This window comes from Haliotis cracherodii, unplaced genomic scaffold (assembly GCF_022045235.1).
Source record: "Haliotis cracherodii isolate W230 unplaced genomic scaffold, xgHalCrac1.p SCAF_11, whole genome shotgun sequence".
NCBI classification, from domain to species: domain Eukaryota; kingdom Metazoa; phylum Mollusca; class Gastropoda; order Lepetellida; family Haliotidae; genus Haliotis; species Haliotis cracherodii.
In genome coordinates this window covers 47,102,501-47,117,783 of record NW_027266266.1, presented here as the reverse complement: position 1 = coordinate 47,117,783, position 15,283 = coordinate 47,102,501, and the positions used below count along the sequence as shown (strand labels likewise).

The 15,283-nt window shown below is 41.1% G+C and overlaps 1 protein-coding gene across 1 annotated transcript; it reads right to left on the bottom strand.

Annotated features, from left to right (window-relative positions):
- Positions 1–1,484: 1,484 nt before the first annotated feature.
- Positions 1,485–15,050, bottom strand: LOC139455144 (uncharacterized). The gene is made up of 9 exons (XM_071236698.1): positions 14,978–15,050; positions 14,029–14,379; positions 11,766–12,062; positions 7,783–8,106; positions 6,247–6,573; positions 5,704–5,805; positions 3,753–3,789; positions 1,777–1,859; positions 1,485–1,612 (listed from the first exon to the last, which is right to left on the bottom strand). The coding sequence occupies exons 1-9, from the start codon at positions 15,042–15,044 to the stop codon at positions 1,485–1,487; spliced, it is 1,716 nt and encodes a 571-aa protein (XP_071092799.1). The 5' UTR covers positions 15,045–15,050.
- Between the last annotated feature and the right edge of the window lie 233 nt (positions 15,051–15,283).

Below are 15,283 nucleotides of genomic sequence, written 5' to 3'. Positions count from 1 at the left end.
CCATGCTTGCCGTAAAAGGCGTCTATGCTTGTCGTAAAAGGCGACTAACGGGATCGGGAGGTCAGGCTCGTTGACTTGGTTGAAGCATGTCATCGATCCCAATAGCGTGGGTCGATGCTCATGATATCAATCACTGAATTGTCTGGTCCAGACTCGATCATTTACAGACCGCCGTCATATAGCTGGAATATTGTTGAGTGCGGCGTACACCAAGCCAAACCAACCAAGTGAATACATTATTAAACAACAATAGACAGACGAAGAGACAATGGCGTCACCCTGGACATGGGACTGATAGATGTGATCACAGACACGGCCAGCGGAAAATGGATTAAAGCTGTAAATGTCAGGATGTGAAATGCTGTGTTGACAATGGCACAACTGACTGCTGTTACGCATTGATTACATCATGTGAGATAGTCCAGACCTCCTCAACGATATGATACTGTACAAAAGGTACAAAAAGAAGCTATGAGTCATAAAAGGTAATACGTTGTCCAAACAGAGTGCTATTACGCCACTCTGTGGCAGTATAATTCCGACTATATCATGAGCATGTGTTTATGACTCGCTGTCATATATGCTAAAGTATGTTTGAGACATTAGTTTTAAATATAACTTTGATTTATTGATTACATGCATTTAAATCCTTAACTTGTTCTCTTTGTTACACGACTGAAACAGTAGCGACATGAAATTGAGGAGATGTCTAAATTCGTGACACATCGTGACATTTTGGTGAACACTTTGTATAAATCTAATGGACAGTGATTCAGAAACACGTGCCTATGCCACAACCTGAATCGTACAATGGACTCTGCTTTCAGCGGACATTTTTAAAGACCCGTGAAGATCCGGGGTGGAATAGGTCTTCAGCAACCCATGCTTGTCGTAAAAGGCGATTATGCTAGTCGTAAAAAGGCGACCAGGTCGCTGACTTTGTTGATCCCAATTGCGTGGATCAATGCTCATGATATCAATCACTGGATTTTCTGGTCCAGACTCGATTATTTACAGACCGCCGTCATATAGCTGGATTATTGCTGAGTGCGGCATTAAACAACAAACCAACCAACAACGAACCACACATTTAGACTATGGAAAGTGTCGCATACATTTCATTCACTCCCACAGTATTCTAATGCACTTGTAATAATTTAATAACACAATTTCTTTCGTCAAATGGATAGAAGTGGATATTATGTGTATTTGCTAAAATAGGTAGTGTATCTTAAGAGTTGATTTCAGTAAAGTGAGTGAGTGAGTATGGTTTTACGCCGCTTTTAGCAATTTTCCAGCAATATCACGGCGGGGGACACCAGAAATGGGCTTCACACATTGTACCCATGTCGGGAATCGAACCCGGGTCTTCGGCGTGACGAGCGAACGCTTTTACCACTAGGCTACCCGACCGCCCTGATGTCAGTTAAGAAAGATAGTGAAATCTAACAGTGGCGTGTGGGCAATAATAAATATGTCTGTGTTTAATTATTCTCGTATATCTCCAGACCATCATACATTTCTTCGCGGGTGTCCGTTAGAGCATCATAAGTCTTACTGGGCGTGGTTCCTCTTCCCGGGGGCAGGGGCGGGGTCGCCCTTGTAATGCCTCCTAGAACAACAAACATAACATGAATCAATTTGTCATCCCAAACAGGGACCATAAAATAATTTATTTTATTTATTTTATGTTCTCTGTCCTTTGTGACTATTAAAAATGTTTTTTTTGAGGAAATGTGAGTTACTTAATATTTTCGACAAAATATGAAACCTCACCCTTTCTCGGCGCCGGCATGTTCCCATAACGGCGTGCAGCATCTTTGCCACTGACGACAGAATCGTCCATCTTGTGAACATCCCTGAAGGAAATGTGAAGCAATATGGTATTCTCTGGATTAATAAAAGCTTGATGACCTTTTGCGGTGTAGCTGGAATACTGTTAAAGCGTCGTTAAACACAACTGACTCACTTTAGTTTGGTTGTACAAAATAGTAAACTTTGTACATACAAAAGGACATCAAGCTTTTATATGTACAAAGTTTACTATTTTTGTACAACCAAACTAAAGTGAGTCAGTTGTGTTTAACGCCGCTTTTAACAGTGTTCCAGCTAAACCGCGGCGTGTCAGCTTAACGTGAGAGGAAAGCCCGAAGCGATGCAGGTCTCAGACGTTTTCCACTTCGGTGAAACCTACGGGCGCATGTAAGGTGCTGACAAACCTAGAAACATAAGCGGGGCGAACCAGGATTCGAACCCACAATCATAGGTTTCTGGCGTGCCCAAGGGACGCAACTCTGTACAGCGAATCGTGTCGCCTTAGACGACTGGGCCACCCGTGCCCCCCACAACCAAACTAAAAAGAATATTGCATTCTTGCTAGTCCAAAAGAACCCTTCAAGATTAACCCCATACACGCAACACCAAAAACATTTCCGTGTTCTTCCAATCAAGGTTCGTGATATAATCAACGTCAATGACAGAGAACAACCAGTCTCTATTATCCACCGAAACAGACCATGTACATGTACGATGTGAACACATGGTGTTGTGTGCAATTCTCAAAGACCCTAACAGTACATGGTCTAATTTTTGAGTGAGTTAAAATCTTCCGTAAGATCGACATTAATTAATCGTATTATGACAAGTTACATGATAACATCATGTTCGCAATGGTCAGTAATACCGTTTCACAGGTATCACAGAAGTCACTTAAAAATATACATGAGATGTACAACAAATTACTCTCACAATTCTATTGATGATATTCACAAGCGGGCTATACATGTATATACTACCGGTGGGGCGGTCGGGTAGCCTAGTGGTTAAAGCGTTCGCTCGTCACCCCGAAGACCCGGGGTCGATTCCCGACATGGGTACAATGTGTGAAGCCCATTTCTGGTGTCCCCCGCCGTGATATTGCTGGAATATTGCTAAAAGCGGCGTAAAACCATACTCACTCAATCACTATACTACCAGTATTCAGGGCTTGACCACCTAAATGGTCACATGGGGTTTGACCTGAACGTACTTCCTGCATGATGCTATTGCAGTATTTGCATGCAGTTTTACCAGATACAACCATCAATATTCAATAGTGGTAAACTCAAGACCCGAATCCGTACCTCAAACAAAAGTAGTCAATCAAGCGTCAATTGAAAATTTTGATAAGATTTGTGATTCAACACTTTGTTCACTAAACATTGATTTTTGTGTTTTGTTTGTTGTTTAACGCCGCGCTCAGCAATAGTCCAGCGATATGACGGCGGTCAGTAAATAATCGAGTCTGGCCCAGACAATCCAGTGATTGGCATCATGAGCATCAATCCACGCAATTGGGAAACGATGATATGCATCGACCAAGTCAGCGAGCCTGACCTACCGATCCCGTTAGTCGCCTCTTACGACAAGCATAGTCGCCTTTTACGGCAAGCATGGGCTGCTGAAGACCTAGTCTACCGGATCTTCACGGGTCACATTGATTTTTAATTAAGACTGACAAAGTCGACGGTTATTGTCTTTTTTGTCTCTTCGTTTAGTCAATAAAAACATTCTGACATCCCGATAGGGAAAATTAACCTCACTACGTTAATTTCAACGTTCATATTAGTAATACGCAATACACTTCTGAAGTCCTATGAGATTATACATTCACCAACGATAAGGAAAAGACATAGCTTTTATGACTGAAAGCATTCTTTTTTGTTCTATAAACTATGCTGCCCACCGATTCATGACAGAAATGACGTTCTTACCTTCTTTCCTCGGTAGCTTTGACAGGCCTACGGCGTTCTGCAGGGAAGGATTGCAACAAGTCAGTGTTAACAAAAAGTGAGGGGGCCCTTTTATTGGCTCACCCGATCCTCTACCCTAAGTATTTCTACATTTAACTCTTGTTGCGAACAACTTTGCATGGTGAATACTCACGGTAATTCACAAAAAGGATATACACTCTTCAAAAAAAGAAACGCAACGGCAGTATGTTGTTCATTGAAGCTGGCTAGACAAAAAATCCGGGATATAAATAGGATATATGTTATTGGAAAATGTTGGGGGCCTGATATTCGATAAACGGTGCGTCAAAACGCAGTCACTGTCGATTTGCAATGTCTTAACGGCAATGTTTTCACACCTGTTCAAAAGTGTCATGGAGGAAAACAGTAAAGCAAAAGGCACGTTCAAGTTATGGCATTCGTAACTCAAGTGGTAGTGGCTATAGAAAGGCAAGCATTTGTCATTCAATTGTCAACATTTTTCAAGTTCGAAAATGCCGAGACTCAGCGCTGCCCGTCGGAACATCGCCATAGGACGTATCCAAAGAGGGGAATCGCAGTCTTCTGTTGCACGCCACTTCAACGTCCACCACAGCACCATTTGCCTCCTTTGGGACCGATACACACAGTTCAATTCCCCTGCAGACCGTCCGAGAACCGGCCGACCAAGAGTTACCACCCCTGCACAGGATCGCTACATTCGACTGTTCCACCGACGTCATCGCAATGCCACAGCTACAGATCAATCGACAGCGACGCTTGCGTTGGTGCCACATCTTACAGCTTTGGAATTTGAGAAACTGGAGATGAGTGTGGTTTAGCGATGAATCACGATTTCTTCTTCACCGGCGAGATGGAAGACAATGTGTTTGTCGTCCCTGAAATGAGCATATTGCCCCACATTGTCTACGTGAATTCGACAAATTCGGTGGCGGTAGTGTCATGGTGTGGGGGCCATATCCTACACCACGAGATCTTACTTGGCTGTGGTTCAAGAAAATGTGATAGAAAATCGCGACATGAAAAAAATTCTTAAACCTCTCCTCTTTTGACCACCAGAGGGAGCTGTTTCAAAAAGGGCAACGCTCCACCGCACACAACTCGTGTCACGGTAGACTACCTCATAATGCCAACATAAACGATTTTCCCTGGCCGTCGAGATCTCCAGATCTCAACCAAATCGAACACCTCTGGGATGAACTCGATCGACGTGTACGTCAATATCAGAACACGTCGCAGACACTCCCACAACTGGCCAACGCGTTACAAGCAGAATGTCGCAGAATTCGTACAGTTATCCAGTCAGTGCCGAGGAGATGCAGAGCCGTGATTGCTGCCCGGGGCGGTCACACGAGGTACTGAGTTCAGCGCTACCCAGTGACCTTATGTGACATGACAATGAACAGTTTTCAATGCCTTTGTACAACGACAACATTTTACGATCGAGCTCCAAAATTTCATATATATATATATATATATATATATATATATATATATATATATATATATATATATATATATATATATATATATATGATATTAAATTAAATATATATCGACTTTATTAGGTACAATTAATTTATTGAAAAACTACCTGTGCGTGTCTTTTTTGAAGGGTGTATTGTTGGTAGGATGTGTTGGTGCATGTGCTAGGATAACTTGCACCAGTTTATGTCCAATAGAAAGAGTGAATAACGATAATTTAGATAATTATGAATTCAAGTGAACATATTCAATGTGAATATGTATTACTATAATTACAATAATATATTTCATAAATATAAAACGTCAAAGCAAGAGAATAAGCAATGTCGATTACCTGTCGAAAGAGATTCCAATAAGCGTAAAAGGCAAAATAGTGGTGAACATTATGTGAATGGATCACTGAAAATCTAAGACACCAGGTGTTCGCGGAAAGGAAATTGGGACTTACTTCGTGCTCGTTTCAATCCCAGGACCATCAGTATCACGAGCATGGACACGAACACGCCTGCTGCCAGCCCGATCCCAACACCTTTGGGCAGGTCTTGCGATTCTGAAACAATATTAACTGGGGTTGATACAGACATTATCACCCTCATAAAGTTCCGCGCTAGAATTGGTCGTCAGCAACCCATGCTGGTCGTAAGACGCGACTAACGGGATCGGGTGGTCAGCAATCGTATCCCGATTGCGTTGAAGAATGCGCAGGATGTCAATAACTGGATTGTGTGGTCCAGACTCGATTACTTACAGACCGCCGTCAGAAAGCTGGAATATTGCCGAGTGCGGCGTTAAACAATACACAGACATGATTAATTCGTAGCTTAAACAAGCTCCCTGTTTTTTTACCCCTTATAACTGCATCTAGAACATATGAAGTTCATACCTGATTACAGATATGTTTATCTTTGATATACAATACCAAATATTAAAGTGATCTACGTTTTAGAACTATCGTACATGCGGAAACTGACTTGTCTTTTTCATATATAACCTTGGAATTGTATGTGAAGTTCCTCAGTGAAAGGGCTGTTGTAGTCCTTTCCGTCAACTGTAGTAACACTTTGAACTCTGACGTCATATCCTGTGTCAGTGCGCAGGTTCGAGAGGAGATAGTACACCGGAAGTCGGGGACAAACACTTTTCACGGGACGGAAGTTCCAGGTCTCGTCTCCTGACAAACCTGACATTCTGAAGGTCACATAGAACATGTGCAGCTGCCCACGACCCTTGCTGCCATTGTGTCCCGACTCCCAACTCAGTAGCGCTCCGGCAGGGAAGGGAGCTGCGATGCGGAAGTTCACAGGGACAGATGGCGGTTCTGTGTTGATAAAACCCCAATGTGTGAAATTTGGATAGGTGTACGGTAAGAAATGTTTGTGAATCAAGCATATGTCATTGCCATGCTCACTTAACAAATTCACGATTCATGATAACGGGTGGAAGTATAGTTTGTATTTGGAGAGAGAGAGAGAGAGAGAGAGAGAGAGAGAGAGAGAGAGAGAGAGAGAGAGAGAGAGAGAGAGAGGCTGTTATTACGCTCTAACACAATACACATCCAGTGCCTATATATATATTTATAGACCAGACCAATCGCTGCAAATGTTTTAAGGCCAAGATGCAATGTAATTCTAGATGTCATTCAAGTCTTTCATGTGCAAACAAACATTCCTGAGTGTCCATCTGGCTGCTATTTGTCATACCATTCATGTCATACCATTCACGTCATACCATTTTAGGGACGGTCGGGTAGCCTAGAGGTTAAAGCGTTCGCTCGTCACGCCGAAGACCCGGTTTCGATTCCCGACATGGGTACAATGTGTGAAGCCAATTTCTGGTGTCTCCCGCCGTGATATTGCTGGAATATTGCTAAAGGCGGCGTAAAACTCACTCACTCACTCACTCATACCATTTTATGAAATAAAAGATTGAACTGTTTAAGCTTATTTCTGTGATTTTTGTGTAAGGTATCTGGTTACAGGAGGTTGTATTTACTTTGATAGCTAATCTAATTTCAAAACTAGCACACATTATAAAAACAAGGCAGGGATATGCTTTCAGTAAACAAGTATAAAATCCCTTGGTTCATTTCAGTGATTATGTCTAATTACAAAATCACTGACATTTTCAGTCATTAGACTTAATCACTGATTATACTTGTTTCCTGTAACATATATATATATATATATGCATAGCCAATAAATACGTGTTTGTAGCATAATGAGTGCGTGAGTATGGTTTTTCACCGCTTTAAGCAATATTCCAGCAATATCACGCGGGGGACACTAGATATGGGCTTCACACATTGTGCCCATGTCGGGAATTGAACCCGAGTCTTCGGCGTGACGAGCGAAAGCTTTAACCACTAGGCTACCCGACCGCTCCTGTCACATAATGAACACACTTTGCGTAAAAAATCATTTAATTAAACAATGTACGTTAATTAGATACTCTAAATGAATGACAATTCATTCTTCGCTTCAGACTTCTGGGACTGAACTATGAATGATTTGAATATTTTGATAATCACCAATTCGTGGTTCAACTGTAAGACGTATGGTTGTAGCTGCACAGCCACCTTGAGTACATGCTGTGACGTCATACAGTCCATGTGTATGATCATCAACCCTCACGTGAAGCCGCGTCAGAATACCCCGTGACGTCACATTCTTGCCATACACTCGGTACACTCTCTCTTCAGTTTCCAAGCCGGGTTGTTGGTCTGTGAGGGCTTGTCCGTCACGTGACCAGCGTACGGTGACGTCAGACGTGTTGAGGAATGTGGCAGTCAGGACAACGTTCGCTCCCAGCTGAGCAAACACGGTGGCGTGGGCGTGGTCAGCGCGTGGTGCAGCTGAAATATAAGGGAACTTGTGGCGTGAACAAGGAACTACATTTTCAAACCCTTTGTATACATTGAATACAATAAGGAAAAGTAGAAATAATCTCGATAAGTATGTGAAATTTGATACAACTGCTTTGTTAGTAACAATATAATATGAACACTAAAACGTAAAAGTGTCACCGAGATACCCTTTAATAAAACAGTTCACCTACACAGTGCCAGGATATATTTGTTTGTTTGTTGTTAAACGCCACACTGGGTAATATTCCAGCTATATGACGACCGTCTGTAAATAATCGAGCCTGGACCAGACAATCCAGGGGTTGACATGAGCATCGATCCACGCAATTGGAATACAATGACATGCATCAACCAAGTCAGCGAACCTGTCCACCCGATCCCGTTAGTCGCCTTTTACGACACGCATAGAGGCCTTTTACGGCAAGCATGGGTTGCGGAAGACCTATTCTAACCCGGATCTTCACGGGTCACCAGGATATGTAGTCGTTCGAGGAACGTTTAAAGCATAACAATAACGTGGTTTTGAAAGTTATTTAATCTTTTAATCCGCGTTCTTCCAACTTGAACACGGCAATTGTAAGTGATCAAATCTTGACAGGACAAACCAGTGTTTGACCCAGGCACGACACACAATCACCTGGAGTTCAAAACAGGAACCACCCTGTCGTGATTCCGGGTCATAATAGGTCATTAGAACTTCATGATTGTCTCTCTCACACCCTGTCACACACATGTACGCACTCACACACACGTACACACGCAGACACACAAAGGCATGCATCCTGCTGTCAACTGTAGCTGGTTAGTGTTGGTCTCGTGACACGTTTTCTATCGTTAAGGAGTGTTCACATGTTCAATACATTTTCAGCAATGGTATGCTTGTAATTCTGAAATCGTTCTTTTATTGTAGGAGATAATGGGACTTACTGACGATCTTTTGTTGTATCTCGTTTACACAAAGTGTAATCGACATTTTATTACCAATGTTCTTCGAGCTTGCTACAAAAATTGACTTAAAAATACCACGTGACATAATTCTATTGTCGAGACGCCTTTGATTTACAAAGAATAAATGTCACGTGGTATAATTAAGTCGGCATTTTCCTGCAATGTTCAATATTCGGTACGAAACGCCTATTGCCTTTAACCATCTTACCGAGGCAAGGGAGTTAACTGACTGTAAAAGTCCAGTTTCCACCCTTGCCGAGCTAGGCGTGAATTTCTGGTCTCGATCGTAGCGCCACCAATGGCTATTACGAGTTATGTCCCTTCTATGTGCCTCCTATTGACAAATCAGATGCCACCTCTCATATCACTTGCATTTGCCTCAAACAAAATGGCGGCGCCTTTTCAAGACGATCTGATCGATAATAAAAACCTACATTGTAATAAGACGGGCCTTACTTCGAGAAGTGCACCTTCATTAAACACATGAAAAGATTTGGAAAATATCTGTTAAAGCCGAGTTGGCGGTACACATGCTTTGCAAATCCTGCAATCGAGCGAAATCTGCACGGCAGTTTGCGAACCGGATGTCGATTTGGTTACGCGAGTGTGAACGGACTATGCATTGACTCTTTAGTCCAGCCAAAATACAACTCCTTAATTCCAGCCAAGTTCAAGGAAACTGGAATTTAACTCTTTTAACTCCCTTTGCAAAGATGCCTTTAACTCACCCAGACAATAATGCAATACATCTGGCTGACCCGACCAGGAAGTGTGTTTGTGTCGGATAATATTTGATAGGCATTAAGTACTTGTTACACGATGCACGTTCGCCATTTCTGTAGAGCAGTGTAGATATGGTGTTATGAAAACTGGTTCACAAAGCATACACGTTTCCATTCACACGAACAATGACTCATTCTTTCAATCGACTTTGAAGCGGAAGTGCGATATTTACTCATTTATTGTTCACAAGGAATTCTTAAGCAGCACATGATTCAAACTTTATCAACCCTTTTCTAAAATCTATTTTATTGTATAAAAACGTATCTGTTGTCGTTAACTACTACGCCAAATATGATCAATATTACTTTGCGATACACAGAGCTCCAGATAAGCTTTTGGTGTTATGGATATTTTACACATGCATTTAAAAATCATTGGGTATGAGAAATTCTATCTGGGTATTCAAATTTCTGTTACTCACTAGTTTTTACACATGTGGATATTTAAGTTCGAGAGCTTTATAGGACTCAAAAATACCACGATACTTCCACAAGAAAGTGTGATGGCAAATGATCATGATGTAACTGTCATCGTTTAGTTTGGCAAGGTTGACGGAATTCCCGTTTTTAATTTTAAAATAAGTTGCTGATTTGCTAATCGAATACGCAGGGTTACTTCACAATATTTTGATGATACGCACAAGTTTTATTTTTGTAGCGTATCTGTAATGTTCGTTGCGTATTTGATATGCTTGGATTTTATTTTACTGCGTATTTCTGCATTTCTGATGCGTATTTTACGCAGATACGCAGCTTATTTGGAGCTCTGGATACATAAGTTTAAATCATTGTTTAACAAATGAAGCATACATATAATTATGTTAAAAAAAAAAAGGTAAATACTGATGCAAATGCTTACTAAGATGGTATGACTATGAATGCTGTTAGTCGGGGCCATGTGAGTGAGTGAGGGAAGGTCCAAGTGATGCAGGTAACTAGACGTTACCATCTGCTAACCACGCTAGTGTAAAGTGCTGACCAAGCAAAGTTCGGGCCTTATGTTTATATTATTTGGTTTAAAGAGATTTTCTCTCCAAGCTTTAAGTCGGTGGTCAAACAAAAGAAACAGCGCTATATGTATTTCTTTTAATCTTTCGTGTAAACATATGCTCGGTAGATAAAAAAAAAAAAATGGCGAACATCCAGATCAATTTCTTCTTTGATAGGCATTTAGAAGTTGGAGTACTAAGTAAGGATAAGAATTTATGGATGAACAACTTCTTTATTACAATTAAGAGCCTTAATTGTAATTAAGAAGTTGTTCATCCATAAATTCTTATCCTTACTTAGTACTCCAACGTCTAAATGCCTATCAAAGAAGAAATTGATCTGGATTTATGGATGAACAACTTCTTTATTACAATTAAGAGCCTTAATTGTAATTAAGAAGTTGTTCATCCATAAATTCTTATCCTTACTTAGTACTCCAACTTCTAAATACCTATCAAAGAAGATATTCGTCGTCTTCATGGAGACGTGGCAATCTCAACCATCAACCGACTCAACAACCTTGAGCACAAATACATCCATTCTTCCAACCACCTTACGTTCCTGATGCGATGCAGAGACAACAAATTCGTGCCTAAAGGCCTACAGCTAAGAAGCCCTGTCGACTCACCAGCAGCATGTGTCATCCTCCAGATGCTCTTAATTGTAATAAAGAAGTTGTTCATCCATAAATTCTTATCCTTATCCAGATCAATTATTTAAACATGCTATCGTGGTTTAAACAGTATTTCATTTATATCACAGCATGTTCGATTAATGTGAGAGGAAACCAACGAGCACAGGTATGGTGCTGACAAACCTAGAAACATAATCGGAGCGCACCGGTATTCGAACCCTAAACACATATGTATCGGGCGTGCTCAAGGGCCACAACTCAATTGTGTTGTACAAAGGATGTGAAATACGTACCTTGGATGGGCACCTGCTCAGTGACGGTATGGTTGACACTCCCATCTGACGCCTCTTCCCCTGTGCTAGCAACACACTCATATCGTCCTCCATCCTGGAAACTGGCGCGATCAAGACGAAGATCTAGTTTCCAGTTACTCTTCACCCCTCGCTCCTGAATGTACTGCTGCCCCCAATACTGTCGCATCCAATGAATGGTCAGGTTGGTGGGCGTTGTCTTGGGCGTGGCAATACAGGTTATCTCAGCAGGAGCCGATTCCCTTGTCGTCTTAAACCTCAGGCTAAGTTCAAAGGGATCTGGAAGAAAAATATAAATACAGTTCTTCATTATTCCATATTCATTCACTCACTCACTATGGTGAACCCGTGAAGATCCGGAGTAGAATAGGTCTTCAGTAACCTATGCTTGCCGTAAAAAGCGACAATGCTTGTCGTAAGAGTGAGTGAGTGAGTGAGTTAATATTTAACGTCACATCGGCAGTATTGCAGCCATATCGTGACGAGATAAAATTTGACCCCAACAATACATATGTAAACTGTATAAAATTCTGTCGGACAGTAAAACAACTAGATTATTACAGATATATGTTTAAAATTAGTACAGAACCATAAAATATGACAATTCATAACATTACAATAGATAAAATTGGGCTATATATCACCAGCAACTAAAGTGAGGTCACCATACTGAGGACCATGGAGACTTACAGTACCTTTGCTACCTGCATGGACTCCAGGGCCCACTTGCACAAAGCAATCTTAGCGCTAAGATGATCGTAGTTCCCATACTTAACATAGGCTTACAATAGTCGTAGCGCTAAGATCGCTTTGTGCAAGTGGGCCCAGCAGGATTAAAACCAACAAATATACTACGATTAAAACAATGGCAGATATAAAATTACTTAGATTTATGTGGGCTTACATATCCTCTCAGGGGGACAATAATTTTACGCTACTTCAACCCCCTTTGAGGATACAGCCACTAACAATCTCCGTTAATTATCATATACTACCAATTTATAAAATATATATCTTTGTACATCAAAATTTATGAATTAATTCTATATCCTTTAAAAAAACGATAATTAAATGAGCATGTACTTGATTAGATCCTTTATAGATGACACCTTGAACTATTTATCCCTTGTGATGGAAAAACCAATACAGTCAAGCAAGACATGCTTGACAGTGATTCTTTCATCACAAGGGATACAAAATGGAGGATCCTCACCTTTCAATAAAAAATCATTTGTATACCTGCTATGGCCAATACGACATCGTCGTATTATGACCTCCTCAAATTTGGACTGACAACCCAAGTAGGTATAACAAATAGTAGGTTTAATTTCATGTAATTTATTGTCTACTTGGGCGTCCCACTTCTTCTGCATTAGATCTCTGATGTAAGATCTAATGACAGGTTTATAATCACTATAGGGTAAAAGAAGTGGTGTCACAGATGTGTTGAGAGCTGCTTTTGCAGCAGTATCGGCCATTGTGTTCCCAACAATACCAACATGGCTGGGTAACCAACAAAAAACGATGTCACACTGGCAAGTAGCAAGAACATTTAATAATTCAATAATGTCAATTAAAAGTGGATGTTTACAAGACTGATTTTTAATTGCCTGAAGACAAGAAAGAGAATCTGAAAATATAATATATTGCTTATGTTTGGAATGTTTACTTATGTACTCTAATGCTGTTAATATGGCCTTGGATTCGGCCGTAAAAATGGAACAGTTATCTGGAAGTCTTGAAGATATAGTCCTGGATCCAATGATGGTGGCGCTGGCAACAGTGTCACCATCCTTAGATCCAAGGTAATTATAGATTTATAACTATCGTATTTGTCTCTTAACTGATTATGCTGCAATGTCGTAAGGGGCGACTAATTTGATCGGGTGGTCAGGCTCGCTGACTTGGTTGATGCATGTCATTGTATCCCATTTGCGTAGATCAATGCTCATGATATCAATCACCGGACTGTCAGGTCCAGACTCGATTATTTTCAGACCGCCGTCATATTTATTGCTGGAATATTGCTGAATGCGGCGCTAAACAACAAACAAACGAACTAAAGCTTATGGTGAGTCATATCATTTTCCCCATGTAGAACATTATTAGTTACCATTTTCATCCTGCTCAGCTTTAATCTATAGGAAACACATGTGTCACGCAACATCCGGTTCAAATCATTGTTTAATATATCTTCATAACCACACTTCGTAACATCAAAGACCGTTAACAAAAATATACTTACAGATAACGCCTATATCCTTATCTTCAGAGTGGCCTTTCTCGGTGAACTGGAAATTCCACGTCCTTCGATTGTACATGTCAACTGCTTTTTTTGTCACATTGATTTCGAGCCTGAACTGACTCGCAGTATACCCACACACGCAATTAAAACCATAATTGCCTGTGGAGGAAGGCTGTGATGGGTGTGTGAATGGTATTGAGCACACCGTCATGTAAGAAGGAATCGTAGCACTGGTATTCCGAACGTTCAGCGTTTCAGAAAACGGTCCGGTATGCCACATAACTACTTGGATGGTGAAAGGTTCTCCAACTACGGCTCTCTTAGTGAGTTTGGTGATCTGAATTTCATATGCTGCAACACAAAAGTGGTCCAAATAGATCATACTAACACAGATAAAAACACGTGCTAACTGAAGGCTATAAGGAATGCCAGAGCCTGAACACTTGATCCTCATTTTGGTCACAAGGTTTTCGAAATCAGTCTTCGCACTGAATCCCGCTAAACAGTTAAGACTATTACCGTAATTCAAATGTTGCTGATCCCTGCATGGACAACACAAGACAAGTGCTAAAGTTAGTTAAAACTTAAACTGAATGAGTTACTGGCTTATGAACCATGTAAGTTGGTTGGTTGGTTGTTTAACGCCGCACTCATAATATACCAGCCATATGACGGCGGTCTGTAAATAATCGAGTCTGGACCAGACAATCCAGTGATCGATATCATGAGCATTGAGCCACGCAATTGGGATACGATGACATGAATCAACCAAGTCAGCGAGCCTGACCACCCGATCCCGTTAGTCGCCTCTTACGACAAGCATAGTCACCTTTTACGGCAAGCATGGTCACCTTTTACGACAAGCATAGGTTGCTGAAGACCTATTCTACCCCGGCTCTTCACGGGTCTCCAAGTAAGTAATCAAAGGCCCGTTCATCAATGTACCTACCGTTAAGGCTGTAAATAGTAATAAGAAGCAGGTGAAAGAGCAATCTGTAACGAGTTGCACCTTCCATGACAACTTTGCCTCGGTGCTCAGTGCGCACTGACTGTTGTTACGCTCGAACTGGAGGTGTTTTGTGTTTCCCTGTCACACAATAGATTATTATTATGAATATCACGGCTTATACAAGGAGGAAAATCCGGCTTCTTGGAGTTTGTAGCGTGGTACAACCGTGTTTGTTTGTCAGCAATATACCAGCTATATTTATATTGTAAATTATTAAGATCTGGTTATAGATATCATAACAAGCGT

What these genes read in the sequence shown, in the direction of transcription:
- LOC139455144 (XM_071236698.1), bottom strand. Translation starts at nt 15,044, where the DNA reads ATGGAAGGTGCAACTCGTTACAGATTGCTCTTTCACCTGCTTCTTATT. An exon ending in TAAGGATATAGGCGTTATCT is followed by an intron (nt 12,063 to 14,028) that starts GTAAGTATATTT and finishes TTTTTCTTCCAG; the next exon opens with ATCCCTTTGAACTTAGCCTG. An exon ending in TACAGTTGAACCACGAATTG is followed by an intron (nt 6,574 to 7,782) that starts GTGATTATCAAA and finishes TTATCAACACAG; the next exon opens with AACCGCCATCTGTCCCTGTG.